General features: G+C 40.5%; 1 protein-coding gene across 2 annotated transcripts in view; it reads right to left on the reverse strand.

Moving 5' to 3' along the window:
- The window catches only part of FSIP1 (fibrous sheath interacting protein 1), a 211105-nt gene that overhangs the window by 18724 nt on the left and 170273 nt on the right, over positions 1 to 22108 (reverse strand). For both annotated transcript variants that reach the window (XM_010809205.4, NM_001193138.2), the window contains one exon: positions 2935 to 3445. In XM_010809205.4, coding sequence (XP_010807507.1) covers positions 2935 to 3445 — 511 coding nt within the window. The remainder of the gene's footprint in view (positions 1 to 2934; positions 3446 to 22108) is intronic.

Consider the following 22108-nt stretch of genomic DNA (forward strand, 5'->3'; position numbering starts at 1 on the left):
TCTGCTGCTGCTGCTGCTAAGTCACTTCAGTCGTGTCCGACTCTGTGCGACCCCATAGACGGCAGCCCATCAGGCTCCACCGTCCCTCGGATTCTCCAGGCAAGAACACTGGAGTGGGTTGCCAGTTCCTTCTCCAATGCATGAAAGTGAAAAGGGAAAGTGAAGTCGCTCAGTCGTGTCCGACTCTTAGCGACCCCATGGAATGCAGCCTACCAGGCTCTTAAATTCTAGTTCATTCCATATTTTCATGCTCCACTTGGCGACAGATGTACATCAGTGTGACTGACATTCACATGGAAGTAGTGTCATATCCCAGTAAAATACTCTTCTCAACCCCCATATACTGATTCCATGAGAATGAGACCCCATACACAATAAATCATCATACCCACCTGAATAAGTTTTGATTACAGTTGACAAAAAAGAAATCCCAATACTTTCTTCCTAATAAAACCTTTTTGTCCAAAGAGAAAAATAACACTGCAATTTTAGAGTAGAACAAAGTTTTTACAGTCTATTTGTTAAGTGAAGAAGGTTAGTGGGAGAAGACAGCCCACACTCATTTAACTGAATTATCTGTTGTAAGTAAACTCTGTTGCTAGGTAAAAAGAGTATAGTTTGTGGAATTTCACTAAAAAAAGAAAAAAGAAAAAAGTTCCAAATCTTTATATAGAATATCAGGCTTGCATAATTCTTAAGCAATACCACGTGCTTTCATTCATAATGCGAAGAATAAATTTGAACTGCATTTTCAGTGTATTATACTAAAACTAGGGATTCCCAGATGGTGCTAATGGTAAAGAACCTGCCTGTCAACGCAGGAGATGTAAGAGAGGTGAGTTTGATCCCTGGGTTGGGAAGATCACCTGGAGGAGGATACAGCAACCTACTCCAGTATTCTTGCCTGGAGAATTCCTGGAGCCAGATGGGCTACAGTCCACAGTGTCTCAAAGAGTCGGACATGACTGAAGCAACCTAGCACGCACTCACACGTCTAAACCTAGATAATTTAAATTCCTTTATTTATTAAACAGGCACTTGATTTAGACTCTTGAGAGTCCCTTGGACTGTAAGGAGATCCAACCAGTCCATTCTGAAGGAGATCAGCCTTGGGATTTCTTTGGAAGGAATGATGCTAAAGCTGAAACTCCAGGACTTTGGCCACCTCATTTGAAGAGTTGACTCATTGGAAAAGACTCTGATGCTGGGAGGGATTGGGGGCAGGAGGAGAAGGGGACGACAGAGGATGAGATGGCTGGATGGCATCACTGACTCCATGGACGTGAGTCTGAGTGAACTCTGGGAGTTGGTGATGGACAGGGAGGCCTGGCGTGCTGCGATTCATGGGGTCGCAAACAGTCGGATACGACTGAGCAACTCAACTGAACTGAACTGATGTAAGGCAGCACGTTGGACATCAGAGAAGATTTAACAATGAATCAGAAGATAGGACCTCTGTCCTCAAAAAGGTTACATAGTTCTAAGGAAGAGTATATGGGTGTGTGTGCCTAACAATGTGAGACTGTGCATAAAATGATGTGATAGGGGACTGATACCCTTGGACATTCAGAAGAGAAGTAAAACTTTTAAAAGAGAGGAGCAGGGAAGGTTACATTGACAGGATGGAGTTAGAATTCAACCACCATTGAAGGTACACCTGCACATTCCTGAGAAGAAATAGACTTGAGCAACATAGACAGCACTGTACCTCCTGAGCCCAAATTAGCTATATAACCTGAATAACATTTAAGGCACTACATAGAGACTGGTTATGAAGACAACTTCAGGTCAGATTCTGAAGGCCTTGAACAGCAAGTAAAGGAATTCAAATTTCATTAACAGACAGAGGAGAGCCATGGAAGCTTTTTGAGCTGGAGAGTATGTTCATCAAAGTTGTACTTTGGGGGAATAAGTTTAGGTGGCTGACAATGGCAGGAGAAGAGACAGCAGAGCAGGCATACCTGATCAGGTTCCTGCACTGATCCAGCTGAGAGGGCAGGAACAGCAAGGGAGTGATGGACATGGGAGACAGTGCAGAAGCAGAACAAACAAGATTTGAAGACTGGAAGTGGGAAGCGAGGCAAAGGGAAGAATCAATGATGACTCACATTTTAAGCCTGGGTGATTGAGGAAATGGAAGTCAAGAGGAAAATCTGAGTTGAGAGGGAAGGATGAGGAAATTAATTTGAGTTCATATTCAGATGGCAGTTAGAAATACAGGGCTAAGGAGTTAGTTCAGAATTAATAGATTATAGATTTAATAGGAAATATATTTTAACCTACATGAGAGCAAAAGTTGAAGCTATTTAACTTCAAAGTTTGAGTTTATAAACTCAACAAATATAACATAGACCATGTTAGACCTGTAACATAAATAATTGAATATTTGTTTATATCCAAAAAACTGCCCGTAGTATTGGTATGTTGTACCATTGGTAAGATGCAACACTCGATAAAAAAAAAAAAAACAAAAAAAAAACCCTGACAATATACAAGTAGCTGGGAGGGGAAGTTTGTATGCAGAAACTAACAAAACCACAATGATACACAGCATTCCACGAATTCATTCCTCGGAACAAATATTCACCACTGATATCTGGAAGCTAAAATACTAAGCAAATCTACTCAAATTATTTAGTAGCCATTCAAACTAATTTCTCTTTTCTTCTGAAATCAACACTGTTTTCTGGATAACCATAACTACCATAACTAATAATGGCATTAGTTATTAAAAATAATGTATTTTGTAAAAGTACTAATCCCAACAATGATCTGATAGAAACATTAAAAAATATGTTCTTATGTTAGCATGCTCTTAATTGACCCATCTGTGACATTCAAGGATACCTCCTTATCCTACTATATTTTGAACTGTATTACCTTTATATTGAGGTTTTAGTAAAGATTATTTTCAGCGTATTCTCCAAGCCTCACCTGGTTTGAGTTTCTCTGGAGGGCTGAGTTTCACATGTTGGTCTTCAGATGAAAGGCTCACACTGATGCCATACAGCGGATCGTCCAAGAAAGAGGGCCTTTTCAGTCTCCCGATGCCCAGAGTCTTAGACATAAAGTAGTCTTCTGCATCACTAATAACCTTGTCCTCAGAAAACTGAAGGCATTTCACATTCTCTGCTTCAAGGAGAAGAGCTGGTGACATGTGATGCCCAGTCAAGGCTTTGGTGAGAAAGTAGCCTCTGGATGTTGCACATTCTACATTCCTGGGCACATTTATGTCCTCCACTTCAGTGCTTCTAACCTTTGTTTTTGACCTGTTTAATGACTCAGAGAGACTAGATCCAGAAAGTTGGGGGAACTCAGGTATCACATCCTCAATGTCTTTCTCTTCTTGTTCTGGAGACAGTCTAACTGTGGATTTTTGTTTGAACGAGCATTCATCCAGAAGACACCTTAACTGTTCCTCAGAGAGAAGTGATGTTGAATCTAACTGATAAGACAAACCAAAAGTTTTCAGTTAGTTGAATGAGTAAACACATTTATCTTTGGTAAGCTTTCAGTAATACAATATAAATGCAAGTAACAGAAAATCCTTTACACAAAACACCCAAATAGTACAATCATTCATTTTAAGCCATTCAAAATTGCAGGGGAAATGTACAACACACTTAGAGAAGAAGCTTAGAATCAATCACACATACCAAAATCCAGGAAAAGTCCCATGACACTGATGGAAACAAATTACTGCACCAAACTAACCACTAACACTTCACATATAGTAATAACCTTGGGCTGAAATGAAGATATTAGAAAAACCCTTCAATTTTTTAAGTCTTGGGGCATCAAGCAGGGTTAGTAAGTAACCACTTCTTTGATAGAAAGCAAGAAATTCTGCCACAATATCTAGTTGGTGTTTCTCTGTTTCCTCCATTTCTGGGTATGAACCCTATCACCACCCAATTCCTTAACTCAGGCAAACAGGGTGGATTAACCTGCCCCTGGGGATTCACCACTCCTATGTCTGTCTACAGCTTTCAGTGGACAATACTACGGAAGACAGAGAAGGAAGGGAGAGGGGGTGATGCATCCTGAGATGTGCAGTGGCTTCAGTGCTACAGGTCTAGACAGAGGCCAGGGGCATCCCAACAGCAGTGCACTCTGGGAGGAGGATTTGATCATTTAATCTCTGTTTGTAAACATTATCAGGATTGATTGTTTCAAACAAGATAGTAAAGATTTAAAAACATTTTTTTTCTCTTCCAGTAATGTTCTCAGGAAACAAAATTAATCAAACAAAATTATAGAGCTATGTGTTCTACAAGAATTCAACTGAACAGCATGCCACCTGAATTGCAACAATGATTGGAAAGGAACATGATTGAAATATATTGAAAGACACTGAAAAAAATTCTCCTTCTTTAAAGAATTAGCACTGTACCTGATTTACATAGTACATTATCTATGATAACATTAATCCTCCTTTACAGGGGAGTGAATTATCTGACAACAAGAAGTCCCCATAAGAAAACCTAATCATGACTTGTAACGACTTTAACTTTTACTTCAATAAAGTAAAACAATGTTATTGGTCTAATCTGTAGTACACAGTAAGAATTAACCGAATATTCTGCATTTACAAAGTATTGGTGGGGAGCTATCATGGAACTAGTATAGTTAATTCCCCATAACTGTGTAATGCCTCTAATGTAGCTAACAAAAAGTAGCATGTAAAAAGAACTTCATATCGTGCTTTTAAAATATATCATGTTTTAAAATTATATTTAACTTCCATATATTAAAAACCAAGTTTCATACTGGCAAGTACCATTAAGAGTTTAAAAGTAACAAGAAATTATCTGGGAATATATTCTTAATAATCATCTGGGATTCAAAATTCAGGTATTTCACCTTAAGGCTAATGTGCATGACAAAAAAAAATAGGAGTTGTAGATTTTCTAAAGAAAAAAAAGAGTTGTATCATATATTAGCAAATCCTACTTTTAATCACTAGACATTTCAGGTATCCAGATGTAGTACTTTATCCATTACTAGCAGCATTTCCTTCACCCAACTATGTGAAGCTAGACAGCTAGAAAATGAAAGCAGTCCTTATATGATACCAGATAACTAAAATACACCTTCAAAAACTGCTTATATAAAATTCCTTGCAATGCATAAACAATTCGCTAGGATTTAGAAATGGTCCACTGATTGTTATCCTCAGCAAACATCAAACCAAAGGCTTAACATATGAAATTTCCAGACCTTAGAATAAAATCAGTCCATCCTGGAGCAAGAGGGTGAAGGAATATGGAAGGAGGTCTCTGGGAGGAAATAAAAAAGGGGGCGGTGGAAAATTCGTAGATTATCTGATATGTTTGACCACGTCCCAAAATAATATTGATAGGATAAATGCTTAGAAGTTCCAAAGATTTATTTAGCTAGATACACAGAAAATTAAGTCAAAGGAAAAATAATTGTGAACTCTGAAAAAACAAGAAGCTATATGAAAAGAAAGGAAAGGTAGTTTTTCAGAGAGATTACAGAAAAATAAGCAAAAGAAAATAATATATTTATTAACTCTATGACAAACAAAAAAAGTTGTACAAGAAAGGATACTATACAATACTACTTACAAGCACTGAAATTGGAGCTGTGATCAAAAATCTCCCAAAAAACAAAAGCCTAGGACTAGATGGCTTCACAGGATAATTCTATCAAACATTTAGAGAAGAGCTAATGCCTCTCCTTCTAAAGCTGTTTCAAAAAACTGCAGAAGAAAGGAACACTTCCAAACTTATTCTATGAGGCCACCATTACCCTGATACCAAAACCAGACAAAGACAACACAAAAAAAGAAAACTACAGCCCAATATCACTGATGAACATAGATGCAAAAATCCTCAACAAAATTTTAGCAAACAAAATTCAGCAACACATCAAAAAGCTCATACACCATGATCAAATTGGGTTTATTCCAGGAATGCAAGGTTTCTTCAATCTACACAAATCAATCAATGTGATATACTACCTTAACAAATCAAAAGGTTAGAAACCATACCATAATCTCAACAGATGCAGAAAAAGCCTTTGACAAAATTCAGCACCCATTTATGATTAAAACTCTTCAAAAAATGGGCATAGAAGGAACCTACCTCACCATAGTAAAGGCCATATATGATAAGGCTACAGCAAACATTATTCTCAATTATGACATACTGAAAGCATTCCCCCTAAGATCAGGAACAAGACAAGGGTGTCCACTTTCACCACTATTATTCAACATAGTTCTGGAAGTCCTAGCTACAGCATTCATAGAAGAAAAAGAAATAAAAGGAATCCAGATCAGAAAAGAAGAAGTAAAGCTCTCACTGTTTGCAGATGACATGATACTGTACATAGAAAAGCCTAAAGAAAGTATCAGAAAATTACTAGAGCTAATCAGTGAATTTAGCAAAGTTGCAGGATACAAAGTCAACAGACAGAAATCACTTGCATTTCTATATAGTAACAATGAAAAATCAGAAAGAGACATTAAAGAATCAATCCCATTCAACAAAAAGAATTAAATATCTAGGAATAAATTTACCTAAGGAGACAAAAGAACTGTACACAGAAAATTATAAGATACTGTTGGAAGAAATCAAAGATGACATAAACGGAGAGATATTCCAAGTTCCTGGGTAGGAGAATCAATATTGTGAAAATGACTATACTACCAAATGTAATCTACAGATTCAATGAGATAGATCCCTATCCAATTACCAATGACATTTTTCACAGAACTAGAACAAAAAATTTCACAATTCATATGGAAACACAAAAGACCCCATATAGCCAAAGCAGTCTTGAGAATAAAGAATGGAGCTGGAGGAATCAACATTCCTGACTTCAGATTATACTACAAAGCTACAGTCCTCAAGACACTATGGTATTGGCACAAAAACAGAAATATAGACCAATGGAATGAGATAGAAAGCCCAGAAATAAACCCATGCACCTATGGGTAGCTTATATTTGACAAAGGAGGCAAGAATACACAATGGGGCAAACACAGCCTCGTCAATAAATGGTGCTGGAAAAACTGGACAACTACATGTAAAAGAATGAAATTAGAACACTTCCTAACACCATACACAAAGATAAACTCAAAATGGATTAAAGACCTAAATACAAGACCAGAAACTATAAAACTCTTAGAGGAAACACAGGCAGAACACTCAATGACATAAATCAAAGCAAGATCCTCTATGACCCACCTCCTAGAGTAAAGGAAATAAAAACAGAAGTAAACAAGTGGAACCTGATTAATGTAAAAGCTTTTGCACAGCAAAGGAAACTATAAGCAAGGTTAAAAGGCAACCCTCAGAATGGGAGAAAATAATAGCAAATGAAACATCTGACAAAGGATTAATTTCCAAAATATACAAGCAGCTCATGCAACTCAATGCCAGAAAAACAAACAACCCAATCAAAAAGTGGGAAAAAGACCTAAACAGACATTTCTGCAAAGAAGACATACAGATGGCTAACACATGAAATGATGCTCAACATCGCTCATTATTCAGTTCAGTTCAGTTCAGACGCTCAGTCGTGTTTGACTCTTTGTGACCCCATGAATCGCAGCACGCCAGGCCTCCCTGTCCATCACCAACTCCTGGAGTTCACTCAGACTCATGCCCCTCGAGTCAGTGATGCCATCCAGCCATCTCATCCTCTTTCGTCCCCTTCTCCTCCTGCCCCCAATCCCTTATGCAAATCAAAACCACAATGAGATATCACCTCACACCAGTCAGAATGGCCATCATCAAAAAGTCTACAAAGAATAAATGCTGGAGAGGGTGTGGAGAAAAAGGAATGCTCTTGCACTGTTGGTGGGAATGTAAATTAATAGAGAGAGCCCTTATGGAAGATGGTATGGAGATTCCTTAAAAAACTAGGAATAAAACCACCATATGACCCAGCAATCCCACTCATAGGCATATACCCTGAGGAAACCAAAATTGAAAAAGACACATGTATCCCATTGTTCACTGCAGCACTTTTTACAATAGCTAGAACATGGAAGCAACCTAGATGTCCATTGACAGATGAATGGATAAAGAAATTGTGGTACATATACACAATGGAATATAACTCAGCCATAAAAAGGAATGCATTTGAGTCAGTTCTAACGGGGTGGATGAACCTAGAACCTATTATACAGAGTGAAGTGAGTCAGAAAGACAAATATCATATTCTAACGCACATATATGGAATCTAGAAAAATAGTACTGAAGAATTTATTTACAGGGCAGCAGTGGAGAAACAGACATAGAGAATATGGACATGAAGAGAGGGGAGGAGAGGGTGAGATGTATGGAAAGAGTAACATGGAAACTTACATTATCATATGTAAAATAGATAGCCAACGGGAATTTGCTGTATGGCTCAGGAAACTCAAACAGGGGCTCTGTATCAACAGAGAGGGGTGGGATGGGGAGGGAGATGGGAGGGCATTTCAAAACATAGGGAATATATGTATACCTGTGGCTGATTCATGTTGAGGTCTGACAGAAAACAGCAAAATTCTGTAAAGCAATTATCCTTTAATAAAATATTTAAAATAAAATTAAAAATATTATACAAGGAAAAAAAGAGCTGGTTGGAATTTCATTTTAATATTTCAAATTATTATTTTTAATTTTATGTAAAATTTTGAATAGCACTTTTATTTTTATGTTTTAAGTTACTTTAAATTTTCTCAAAGTAATAAAATGCTAAAGAAATAACTGTTTAAATGTTTAAGCAAATATGGTAGCTCTTTGTCCCCTGTGTCCCCACTCTTTAGTTTTGTTTTTCAGAGTCAACCCCTTTTAATTCCTTAGAAGTTTTCTCCTGCCATTGACTTCATACTGTTTCTTAATAGTTTTCTTTCCTAATTGATCAGTTTTGTGTCAATACCTCACATTTCATATCAATCATACAATGCTACTGTATTATTACAGTAGCATCGTATTATTACATCAATTATAATTGTAATAATTGTAATAATTATTACATCAATTATATGCTGACTTATTTTAACAGTAGCCAAAGATTGAACTTTGTTACTTCAAATATCCCTTCTCTTTCCTACCATTTTACCAAAACAGTCAAATCACAATTTTTGGTTACCCTGGTCATCACTATTTATATTAAGACTTGTGTTTCCTATTAATTTTCTGTTTTGATGATCTGTCTCTTGGTGCGAGTGGGGTGTGAAAGTCTCCTACTATTATTGTGTTACTGTCAATTTCTCATTTTATGTCTGTTGGTGTTTGTCTTATGTCAACCAGCTATATCTTTGGGTATCAGAAGCCTATCCAGATTTCAAGGAGCCTGAAATTTATATAATCTTGTAGCAGGGGAAAGGTACTTCTTTAAGAAAAACAATACAAAAATACAAATAGAAAATAGGTACAAGAGTGAGTTTCTTTTTCTTTAGAATGTGAAAAGATCACAGCAACTTAATGGAGGCTTGGAAAATCAAGTTCATCTCTTATGTTATCTCTTTAGATCATTTACCAAAAATGCTCATATAGAAATGTTTCCTGATTACAACCTAGCTTCCTCTCCCCACTCAAGGTTCATACAAGAAAGGGGCTCTGGAGCTTAAGCCTCACTGGGTCCATAGTACATTTACTCCTGAGTGCTCCAAGATAAAGCACAGAAATGTGGAGGAGGGCATGGCTATCCACTCCAGTATTCTTGCCTGGAGAATCCCATGGACAGAGAAGCTTGACAGGCTACAGTCAACAGGGTTGCAAAGAGTTGGACATGACTGAAGTAACTAAGCACGTGCATATACAAATACACACACACACACACACACACACACACACACAAATACACACAGATAAATAAGCTCAACTACAATCACCCTGATCCTCTGGGAGAAGCAGTTTGATGGGAAAGAAAACCTAGAAGACTAGAACTTGGGCTTTAGTCAAAGCTTTCCCACCTTGTTCATGTCACTTAAGGACCCATTTCATGCAGCTATGAAATAGGGAACTGAAGAACTCTGCATTAACTTTCAGCTACAAAAGTGCTTTCTGTGAATAACTACTCCAAAATTAAAAACAAATATGAGATGTTCAATTGTACCTCAGAATATGACCTGGATAGAATTTATGAAGACAAAATATCACAAAAAGAGAACTTGTATTTCTTGAATTTCTTCACAATACCAATCTTGAACTCAAAAAATAATGAAAAATCCTCTAGTCTCAAAACATTATAAGTAAAAGTGAACCAAGTATATTAAGCCTGCAGATTAAATTAAATTCATCACAGTGTTTCGTAGTGGTAATTATATCAGACACAACACAAGCCATCACAAGCCATCTTTCTCATCTTTTGATTCTCTGCAGAACCTTGCCCACGATCTAAGCTCAGTAAATCAGTATTGTGGGAATCAAATGAATTAAGGCTGCTGAGTTTTTGAAATGGCTAAGTACTACATTAATATAAGTTATTTACAAATGCTGAATGGGACTAAACTGGGTCTTATAACAAATATCCCTGATGACCCTTGATAGTGCAGGGGCCATAATCCATATCCTTCATCCAGTTTGCTTTGAAACTCTGACCTAAAGAGCTCCATTAGCTGAATGACTCACTGTGCAAGCACAGTCAAGTAACCATCTGTTCAAGTCCTCACCTCAAAGTATTCATCTTTCATGCCAGCTCTAATTTTCCAGTATTTCATAAACAAGTTATTTATTCATGCTATTCCTGTCCTTTATGAAATTCACCATAGAGCATTTCAGTCTTCATTTTTCCAGACCAGAGCCCAATCTATTTTCTCTCCTTCTATGAAAGCCCCTCTTTTCCCATCCTCATTTTAGTAACCTTTTTATGGATCTTCTTTCTTGTTTTAGTCAAAACAGACACACTCCAGAGTCAATGAGTAAATGTATTCGATTTTCTCCTTAGAAAAAAAATACTACAGACCACTTGTGGTCTTAGTTCTCACGCATCTTGCTGGTCTTGTTGGCACCCCAGGTGATGTCTTACAGAATAATAACCAGCATTCACTAAGCACCTACTTTGGGCCAATACTGCCCTATGCACCTTACATGTATCAATTCCTTAAATCTTCATAACAAATCTATGTAGATACTATTGCTATTCCCATTTTATAGATGAAGAACTAAAGCAATAAGAAATTAAGAAAACTGTCCTTGGGCATACAACTAGTAAGTAGTGGAACTTGAATCCAAGTAGTTTGGGTCCGCCTACATATTTAACTACCAGGCTACACAGCCTCTCACTATAAATGAGTTCTCCCTCTACCATTCTCTACATGTCCTTTTCCAAACTGAGCTTCATTCTTCAGTCCATTCCCTCAGATATTAAAAACTCTTCCTGTAGATTATTTCACTTAACTTTGGACTTTATTACCCACACTAGCTTAGTATCTTTCCCAGATTTATACAGTGTCCTCTCCTTCAGTTCATTTCAGGGAGGAAAAAAAAAAAGACAACCTCAGCTCCATTCCCAGGGTGCCCACTGTTTACACTTCTCCACCCATACAAACACCAGTTTGATGTAGGAGCTCAATCTGATGGGGAGTGCAACTTGTAATTGCTGGAGAGGGATCACAGACTGTGGATTACCTCACCCTCATCCCTGCCTCCCATACTATGCTCTGTAACTGGATTTCCCCAGCCATAAAAATCTCTACTCATTTCACACTGGATTTATTGACAAGGCAATCAAGATTACATCTCTGGTGCAGATAACCAGAAAGTCAAGCATTATAAACTAGCAAAGGCAATTTTGTCCTTTGATGTAAGCTTATGTCTGCTGTGCATTTTCCCGCCCACAATGTTAAGTTCCTGAAGACACACCCTATAAAGCCAATACAATGATCACAAATGAGAAAAGGGTGGAAAACTGGAACATCCTAAATGATTAACAGCAAGAGTATGGATGTAAACAGCTTTAAATGACATCAAGTTCTACTTTAAAAGAAGCAACTAGAAAACATTCCACCTTTTGCTTAATTACCAATATATAAGTTTACAACTCTTTGTTGCAGCCATTGCTGGCAACACCTAAGTAGTGGTGTAATCAAAGGTTTTTAGCCACAAGGAACAGAAATCCTTATCTCAAAAAAACAAGGTAGGGAATGATGAACTAATCCTTTAGCTTTTGCTTGCCTGGAAAACTCTTTATTCAGGCAGTAGAGGTGAGTATTGATGAAAGATCTAAGAAGTCATCTCATGGATGGTTTGCTGAAGTCATCAACAAGCAGGAAATGAACTATCAACAGGCCTCTTGGGGTCTGGAGCTGAGAAGCCCCCAGGAACCAAAGTCATCTGCTTCATCTTGTTCTCTTACTAAGTCCCTGTGGTCTCAACTGCTTGTTCGATCCAACCTCCTCTCTCCAAATGAGCTTTCTCTGTTTATTAATGGTTTCTGCTCTCTCACAACCTCAGTTTGACCAGGTAGCATGAATTAACTCTTGCCTGCACTCGACATGATGTTGAGTCTAACACCCACCAATGACTGACCATGGTCTTTATGTCCATTAGCTCAAATTTTTAAGCAAGATAACTGAGTTGGTCATTGACCAGGTGACAGACTGACCCATGTCAGTTTCAAGTGTTCAACCACTCATCCAATCACCTGTGGTGAGGGTCACATGGTATGAACTTGGCCATTCAAGTCCATGTTTTGGGGTAAGGGGTATTTCCCAAAGAAGAAGGCATGAGCAGAGAGGGATCTATTGATCATTGTGCAACTTTTGAAATTGCTATTAAGTAAATAAACAATAGAAGGGACCTGACATTTAATAAAGTGTAAAGGATTAAGAATCAAGGTGTTGCTGAACTTCACCAATCTCATTCAGTCTGAGCATTCATTGAATAGCTCACTGAGATATAAAAGCAGAATTACTTGTCAGAAAATAATCACTTGGGATAGAATAGTAAGACTTATAGTTGGACTACAGAACAGCATTTGCAAGTTGACATACCACCAATCTGCTCACATAGGCTCAATAGAGTCATATCACTAGTTGAGGCTCTTAAGAGTAAAGTCTAAAAAAATGGTGAGGGTAAGTGATTAGTATTCTGTTTAATGTCTGCATCAACCAGGATGCACTGCCAAGGAATTCACAGAAGGAGTGAACTTATTCATCACCCCATTCCAGTACTCTTGCCTGGAAAATCCCATGGACGGAGGAGCCTGGTAGGCTGCAGTCCACGGGGTCGCAGAGTCACACATGACTGAGCGACTTCCCTTTCCCTTTCTCCTTAGCTCCTTTCCTCTTTATCCTATTCCTCCCTCTTTCTCTCTTACACTGAGACTGCCCCAACTGCATAGAGGCAAGTCTGGCAGGTACAACACTCTTCAGGAGGTCACAAAGGTCCTGGGGACCAAGCAAGATCTGGCATATTTTCACCCAGAATACTCAGAAGTAGTCCGGCCAGAGGAGAATCTGAACTCTAGTTAAAAGGAAAGCAAAGGTCATTGCCAGAGAAACTATGTAAAACATTAGGAATGAGGGCTGAGGCAAGGTTGTAAACAGGAAAATGAGTCAGCCCTCAGGTCAGAAGCCGGAGAATCTGTGGACAGAATAACAGAGTGTGAAACAGGTCAAGACAAGTGGTTCCGAAGTGAGTTCACGAATGTTGCAGTGGTGTTGGAAGCCTGATTTGACGCAAGGCCTGCATGTCAAAGGAACTATGTAGCACAGGACACTGCCCTTGCCCAGGCCACCTATCTTCCCCAAATGGCTGGGCGAGGCAGGGCCTGGGAGGGTTTGCCTGATGCGTTTGCTCAATGAAAGGCTGCTGTGCCCCTGAGCGCTCAGTGATGGTTTTTTCCCAGCCTCGGTACCAGAGCTGCTCTCCATGAAATCAGGCTTTCTGTTTCTAAGAGGATGAGAAGGGTGGGATGCCAGCAGAATCCCAGTGTATAAAGGAAGGGTGGGCATGGATGGGAGGAGCTAGAACCAAGGTATGGAATTCTCCATTCATCCAATTTGAAAAGGGGCCAAGAACTGAGCTTTAGTTGGGGACATAGTCAGAAGGGTGCAGATGGAGAGCTAGATCGACTTCACAACTTTGGTTCATAAAACAATGATGGGGAAAGGGAGCTCTCATCTTTCCATTCTGGGGGAAAACTATCATTTTAGGATTGTCAGCAGTTGCTATTTTCTAGGATAGAAACAGTAGGTCCACTTCAATCAGATTCCCTTTGCACTGAGCAACACATTGGAATGGCCCCTCTTTAACACATCTGTCACTTTCTTTGAAGAAACAAGGCTTGGGATACAACTCCACAGCTGGAAAGAGCCTGGCACTCCTGCCCTACATTTTCCCAACAAAACAAAGCTTAACCAGGACATTGTTGGCAATGAGGTGGACAAGCCTGCACACAATGCATTTTTTTCTGGTCACAGGGGGCTGGACCACCCACCCACCCCCCACTCCCTGGAGAAATAAATCCTGCATGTCACTTTTAAAACAACCACGTCTCACTGCTAGGCAAGATTGCTGATTTATTGCACAGTAACAGTTGTGAAAATCATTTGCATGGTTTTCTCTACTCTCAGTTTGAAGTTTATCTTTACTATGTAGAGATAAGTTGGGTCAGAGGAAGTCATGATGGGGTCAGAAGTCAAGACAGCCACTACCTACTTAAATGCTTAAATGTGGGCCAGAGTCCAGATCAAGCCTCACCCTTTTGTCAGAGGTCAGCCGGGACTTGAGTCAAGTTAGAGAAATTTGGTATCATCAAAATAGATAACCAATAAGGACCTACTATATAGCACAGGGAACTCTGCTCAATACTCTGTAATAACCTAAATGGAAAAAGAATAGATGCATGCATAACTGAATTACTTTGATGAAACCTGTACATGTGAAACTAACATTGTTAATCAACTCTGCTGCTGCTAAGTCGCTTCAGTCGTGTCCGACTCTGTGCGACCCCATAGACGGCAGCCCACCAGGCTTCCCTGTCCCTGGGATTCTCCAGGCAAGAACACTGGAGTGGGTTGCCATTTCCTTCTCCAATGCATGAAAGTGAAAAGTGAAAGTGAATTCGCTCAGTCGTGTCTGACTCTTAGCGACCCCATGGACTGCAGCCTACCAGGCTCCTCCGTCCATGGATTTTCCAGGCAAGAGTACTGGAGTGGGGTGCCATAACTCCAATGAAAAAAAAAAAAAAAAAGCCCAAAAAACAAGAACCTAAAGAACCTTTGTATGCCCACAGGGCTGCCTCCCTAAAACTTTAAATACTTCTCTTGACATCATCTAAACTTCCCATTAAGGAGAAGGTGATCTTAGAACCCTGTCTCTGGGATCTTCAATATGCACTCTCTAGGCTAGCCTGCAGGCAGAAGTGCTGCGGTCAGTACAGGACCATCCCCAACAAGCGCTCCTATAAGGTCAGGGGGGTATATCCAACAGGTGTTGAGGAGGATAACTGACCACCACTCACGCCCAGCCCACAAGACCACAAAGGAGGCTATCTCTAGGGGTGCTGAAATAAGTGGAGATACAGCATGGCCCTAAACGTAGCACCTGGCCGCCTCACACGGCCTGTCAATGGGTTGAACAAAGCCTACAGGCTCTGACCAAGAGGACTTTTGCTTTCCAGAGAGAGCGGCCATCAGTGCCACATTCATCAGCTGCTCCGAGAACAGCTCTTCTGCCTTTTGCTGTGAAGGATCTCATTATGGCAGTATTATTTAGAAAGCCCCAAGCAAAGAGAACACTCAGTTGGACCCCACCGGTCACCAAGCAGGACCCTATGCAGCCTTCCCAGACAGCCTTCCCTCCCCCATGTCCTCTGCAGGTCTTCTGTCTGTAGAAAAACTTTAGTCAAAGATTAAGTTTAATCAGAGAAGTGGAAAAAAAAATGCAAAGGCAAAAGAAAACAGTCAAACAGGACCAAACAGTAATAGTTTAGCCATTAAACAAAGTCAATATAATATTCTGAGCCACGTCCTTAGAGCAGTTTTGCAGGTGCCGACGCCCCCACCAGGTAGAAGACGTGAACTGTACTTTGACACAAGCAAAGATCTCAGACTGACTGTAATCAGAAGATTGATGATGGTGACTTCCTATTACCTCCCCTCCAACCAGTCAGAAGAAGGTCCACGAGCGGATCACATACCCCACAAACCCCCTCCCTCACTCTGCCTTTAAAAAACCTTTCCCTGAAAGTCTGTGGGGAGTTCAGGTCTTCTAAGCACAAGTTGCCCCAGACTGTTTGCTTGATGCCGTATAGTGAACACTTCACTTTCCTTTATCACAACCTGCTGTCAATCAGTGGCTTTACTGTGCCCCAGAGAGCAGACTCGAGTTTGGTTCCATAACACAACCCACACGTGTGACATCCCTCAGAGAGATGCCCCAACCCTGGGAACTGGAAAGGAAAACTATTTCCTTGAATATACAAGAAGTTTCCTAGCAGCACGGACAAGCCCAGGGACCAAGTTGCACTGGCATTAAAATGCTCCAGTATGACTGTATTCAGTTTATCCATCACTGGGAGCTGTGCACCTGCCTGAAGCGGGGCGGAGCGGATCTAACAAGGCTTGTGTGCCCCCACAGCTACAGATTCAGGCATGCTATTGATGCCACTGCCACACCCCTCCTGTCACCCTCAGGCACACCGCGCCCCTCTAGCCACTCATCCAAGGCTGTCCTCCTGAGGCTGAGTTGTGACTTGCTAATAAGGCGGGAGATGCTCAGCTGGCCACTTCCACACTTGTGCAGATTAGTTGGCCCTTAGAGTAGATTTTGACCAAGAGTGGAGAACCAGTGAATAAAATCCTTTCCCTTCCTTCCTCTGGGAGGACTGCCCTAATATGTAGCCCCCATATGGATCCCCTCTGAAGACATCCCTCAAGATGAAACAATCAACTAACTATACTTGCTGTGGCCAGCTTTATTGCCTCCACCCACTTCCGCTTTTCTGGTGCTACTATAGTCAATTAAGTGACAGCTTGTAAATTTCAGGCTCTGCTTCTCCAGACTGAGACAGTCACAATAAGCCACAGCTTCCAAGTCTAGGCAGGGCTCTGGAAGTGGCAGCTTGAGCTGCGCAGGATCAGCCTGGGAGCAGTGGGGCAGCAGCTCCGCCCCAATCTCTACAAACTGGTCAGAGGCTTGCAAGGCAGAGCTGGCTGGGCACAGACATTGCCGAACTATGGCCAGCACTGTCAAGGTCACAGGAGGCAAAGTAATGCTTTGGGATCCTTGGGGTTTATGGCTTAAAGCTGGTTCCTACTGCCACAGTACAGCACTGCCTGAGGGATCAGCTCAAAGGAGAAAAGCCCTTGGAGTCCTGGGAGGACATTTGCCCGGGGCAGTCAGAGATAGCGAAGCTGGAGGGAGAATATGAACTGGAGCCAAGGCGAGACAGCTGAGGTTTGAGTGTCAAGATAAACAGAAAATGACCAACACAAGCTGTAAAAGTGGCCATGGAATGGTGTTCCGTACAAAGTCACATTCACTGCCAAGACAAGGGAGATCTGCCTTCATTCTGGGTGGGCAGAGTTCAAGACCAGGCTCGAAAGAGAGTTAAGCAGAAGCAAACCCTTTCTTGTCAGCAGTTACTGATGGATCAACACAAAGTGCTGGGCAAGTTGTGCAAATACGTGGCATTTGTCCTCTTCTTAAATGCATCTCCAGCATCCTTTCTCCGTGTTGTTTTCCCACAGCTGTTGACATTCCATTTGGTAAAGTGCCCCCAAGTGAAGTGTTCTTAGGCTGCATGCTATCTTTCTGCTGGGGGGGGGGGGGTGGGGATGGGGGGAAGCAACAGAAATCCCCAGGAGGAGAAAAAACACCTTTAACAGCAAGAGTAGGAGCCTGAGGCTGCTGTTTCTGAGTTTAAACCCCAGATCTCTCATTCCCAGTTGTTCCATTTCATATTGGGCAGAGTACTCGATTTCTCAAAGCCTCACACGTCTAAACTGTAAAAGTGAAACACTATCAACTCACTGACTCCGAACATCTGGTTGTGAGGAGTACTAACAACCAATAATAGGCAATGAGAAGGAGATACAGGTGTGAGGCTGCTGGCATTGTGCCTGACGCAAAGTAGGACGGATTTCAATCAATGTCGAAACACCGGGAGAAACACTAAACTTGACTTGAAAAGCAGGGGCTAGATGACCCACTTATGAAGTTGCCTACTGAAATCTGCACATCCCAACTTTCAGTGGCCCCTACCCACTGATAGTCTGTCTGGAGTACCAGGAGTAGAGCTTTTCAGATTGTGTCACGGTAGTTTGCAAAGAGTGAACTGTCCTCTAATGTCTTCATATGGGGCTACGGCAACCATCAGATGTCAGGAGAGGACACACGCAAGCAAGAGGTTGAAAGTGAATCTCCATCACCCCTGCCAAAGCTGACACTTCAAGAAGATGCTCTAAAGTCCTCAGTACCAGAAAGCACCGCAGTAACCAAAAAGGACCAGAGAGGGGATGGTTTCATGACACTTATATCAGTACTCAAAATAATCAATGACTCAAGATGACTTTTGTGAAGTATAGGAATGTAGGTGAAATAGGCTTTTTCCTGCAGAGGACATGTTTCCCTCTCACCAATGTCCCCTCCTTGCTCTGCTCCCTGCCCTAAGACATCTAGAGACCCTATGGCTATCTCCTCAGCCCTCTCCCCTGAGCACATGCTTCTCAAAAAGTACATCAATTCCAAACCTTTTTAAATGTCTCACCGCCCTCCCATCAAAACTTACCTGTGCTGAGATGTTTCCTCATTACTCCCCCTCAGACAAAGCAATCTAGGTCTATGGATAATCTTCGCAAGGAGCAAGCTCTTCAAATAGAATGACTTAGTCTGAAGGGGCAATTTTAGGAATGGGAATCCAGGCCCCACAACTGCACAGTAGCAGATATTTGGGAGATCCCAGTTTTAGCAGCCTCAAAGAAGTCACACAGTGAGGCCTAGTCTAGCTATGAAGTGGTCAGTCCTGTCTAATCTCATCAGATCTGATTTTCCTCTTATGTGTTAAGTCTAGGGCCAGAGAGTTAACTCCATGTTTAACTTGATAATCAAGGAGAGTTTTTTTCTGGTCACAAATGGGTGGCCTGTAGCTTTTCCCAGGGTTTCAACAGTGCTCCTCAAGCTTTACCCTGTCTAGACATGTATCTGAAACATCTAATTACCCCATACATTCTGCATGGCACACAAAGCCCGACATCATTACATAAACATGAAGCTCCCTATTAATATTGCTGCTCAGTGAACTGTCCTTTTACATTTGCCAATCTGAAAGTGAAGTCATGCTACCACTGAGACTTAGGATAATGTGCTGGGAACAATAACTGCTAAGTTTTGCTATGACCCAAATTGTGGGAGCTAAATTCTCCAGAAAGTAAACAAAAAAATCCATGTAGTAAACTGGATCCAAATTCATAAGAATCTAAACTGTTTGATGCATATTCTCTCTTAAATGATGAATTTAATTGTCCCTTCTACACAGAGCAAGAAGCCATATTAAAGGGATAACTCTTTCCATCTCTCTGGCCATTGAGTCCTACGTTAGGCAGGTAACTGTTCCAGCTCTGGTCATTAGTTAGTTGCACTAGGGTTGGGGTGTGGAGTTGGGGTGTGGATAGAGTTTATATGAAGTCAAATACTACTGTTGGTATGTACCAAGAATGCTGACATAATTATTCCATTCCATTCTCCCAAATACCCAATGAGGGAACTGGGAAATCATTCTTCACATTGAACAGATAAGGAAATTAAGGCTCAGAGAAATTAAGTATCTTGGTCCAAGGTCCAGATGTAATAAAAAATGAAGTCAGAATATAAACCCAGAAATTTTCATAATCTTACTGGGCTTCCCTTGTGGCTCAGCTGGTAAAGAATCTGCCTGCCATGCAGGAGACCTGGGTTCGATCCCTGGGTTGGGAAGATCCCCTGGAGAAGGGAAAGGCTACCCACTCCAGTATTCTGGCCTGGAGAATTCCATGGACTGTATAGTCCATGGGGTCGCAAAGAGTCTGACATAACTGAGTGACTTTCACTTTCACTGTCTTCACACAGATGCTCAGAAGAGTTGGTGAAGCTCCATTTTCCAGGGGAAGCACTCTGGCAGTAGTATGGTACCATGACATGTCCCCTCCACACTCTACATCTGAAAACATTATACAACAAAACAGCCTAGTAGAGCCCCTTCCGCTTCACAAACCTGAAACACAAGTATGATCAAGAACCTCCTTCCAGTGTCTGGCAGTTGCTCCCTTCTTCCCCCAAACCTGCAGTGCCAGGTTATATCAGCACAGCACCCCCTTCATCTGCCCTTCCTGATAGATGTTAAGTTTCTCAAGACTGGGACTAGATTCTTCCCATCTCTGTGTTCCCACGTCTGTGGCACAAAACAGACACACGGCAAAGTTTTATAGGTTACCTGAGATCTTCTCTGGGTGCTCCTTCACCTTCCACAGTAGCACTCACTCTAAACTCAACTCAGTGGCTTAGCCTGTCCCCCCAGGCCTTTCTCACCCCTATGTCCCGCTCCCTCTGGACCCTGCTCACTCCACTTGACTTTGGAAGGTAAGGTTTTAATGGATTAATGAAGCTTCACTTAACTATTTGAGAAGACCAGATAACAAAGCTTTAACTCCTAAAGAATCCCCAACATTTCAGATGTCGCCAACAGCAGACAGGCAGACAAGTTGGCTGAAGGGAGAAGATACTTCTGGTATTCTCTATATCACCCATCACAGGCAATGACTCCCCCCATCTATGGATGCCCCCTCATCCCCACCATCTCCATACCCACTGACCAAGAAAAAATGTTTCAGATTCACAAAAATTTTCAAGTGCAATAAAAAGCCTATATTCCAGGCCTATCTCTGTGATATTCACTACATGTTTGACATAGAGGTTTAATTTGGTCTGCCATGAAAATAGAACTGAATAATAATCACAGTCTTTGTGGTTAGGTTTAATTATGGAAATCTGCTCATGTATTTATATAGAAAGCCTCACACGCACAGCAGAAAACCATTTCTTTTCATAAGTATTTATAGGAAAAGAGCCTTCTAAAAAGGTTGTTTATTAGGAAGTAAATACTTTAAATAAACAAGGCAAAATAGAGTCCCCACTTTTCACAGGATATATTTTCTAATCATGTCATGTTAACATTCTCTCTTTTGATTTCCAGGGGTGAGCAAGGATTAGCTACAGCCCCAGCTCCAGGTGGGGGTGCTGAGTCACTTATTTAGAATGAAATATGCAAGGTATCAAGACAAATAAGTACAATCCATGTTCAACATGGTGGTGTTGGAAACATCATCTAATTGAATGTGTTAAAATTATCTTCCTGAAAAAAATAGGGAAAAAAAGAATAAAAGCTTTAAATCTTTGTATTTTCTGATTTTATGATACAGAAAATACTGTCAAATCAGACAAAATAATGAACAGCCTTTATCTCCTTTTAATAAAATTTCAAATTAATGTTTTAACTTCAAGTATGTGTGGTAAAAACACAAGTTGCCCTAAAGCAGCTAATAATAATTAATTTTAGGGTGACAGGCTAAATACAAAATGCATTTGGAAAAAAATGGAAATAAAGGGAAGTTTCACTAGAAAAATGGTCCTGAAGAATTTACTTACCGGGTAGCAATGGAGAAACAGACATAGAGAATAGACTTATAGACATGGGGAGAGGGGAGGAGAGAGTGAAATGTATGAAAAGAGTAACATGGAAACTTACATTACCATATGTAAAACAGATAGCCAACGGGAATTTGCTGTATGGCTCAGGAAACTCAAACAGGGACTCTGTATCAACCTAGAGGGGTGGGATGGGGAGGGAGATGGGAGGGAGGTTCAAAAGGGAGGAGATATATGTATACCTGTGGCTGATTCATTTTGAGGTTTGACAGAAAACAACAAAATTCTGTAAAGCAATTATCCTTCAATTAAAAAAATAAAAAAAAATTTTAAGTAAATTTTTTTTTAAAAAGGGAAGTATATTCAAATAAGCACTTCCGTTTGTTGGGTGTAAATTCTCTTACTATAATTATCATTTTTTAATGTCCAAAATTTTTCCCACATAGACCATCCTTATAAAATGCCAAAACTATTAACTTAATAAGTCCAGTTTTTTAATTATTAAAATGCATTTT

This window comes from Bos taurus, chromosome 10, assembly GCF_002263795.3.
Source record: "Bos taurus isolate L1 Dominette 01449 registration number 42190680 breed Hereford chromosome 10, ARS-UCD2.0, whole genome shotgun sequence".
Classification (NCBI taxonomy): domain Eukaryota; kingdom Metazoa; phylum Chordata; class Mammalia; order Artiodactyla; family Bovidae; genus Bos; species Bos taurus.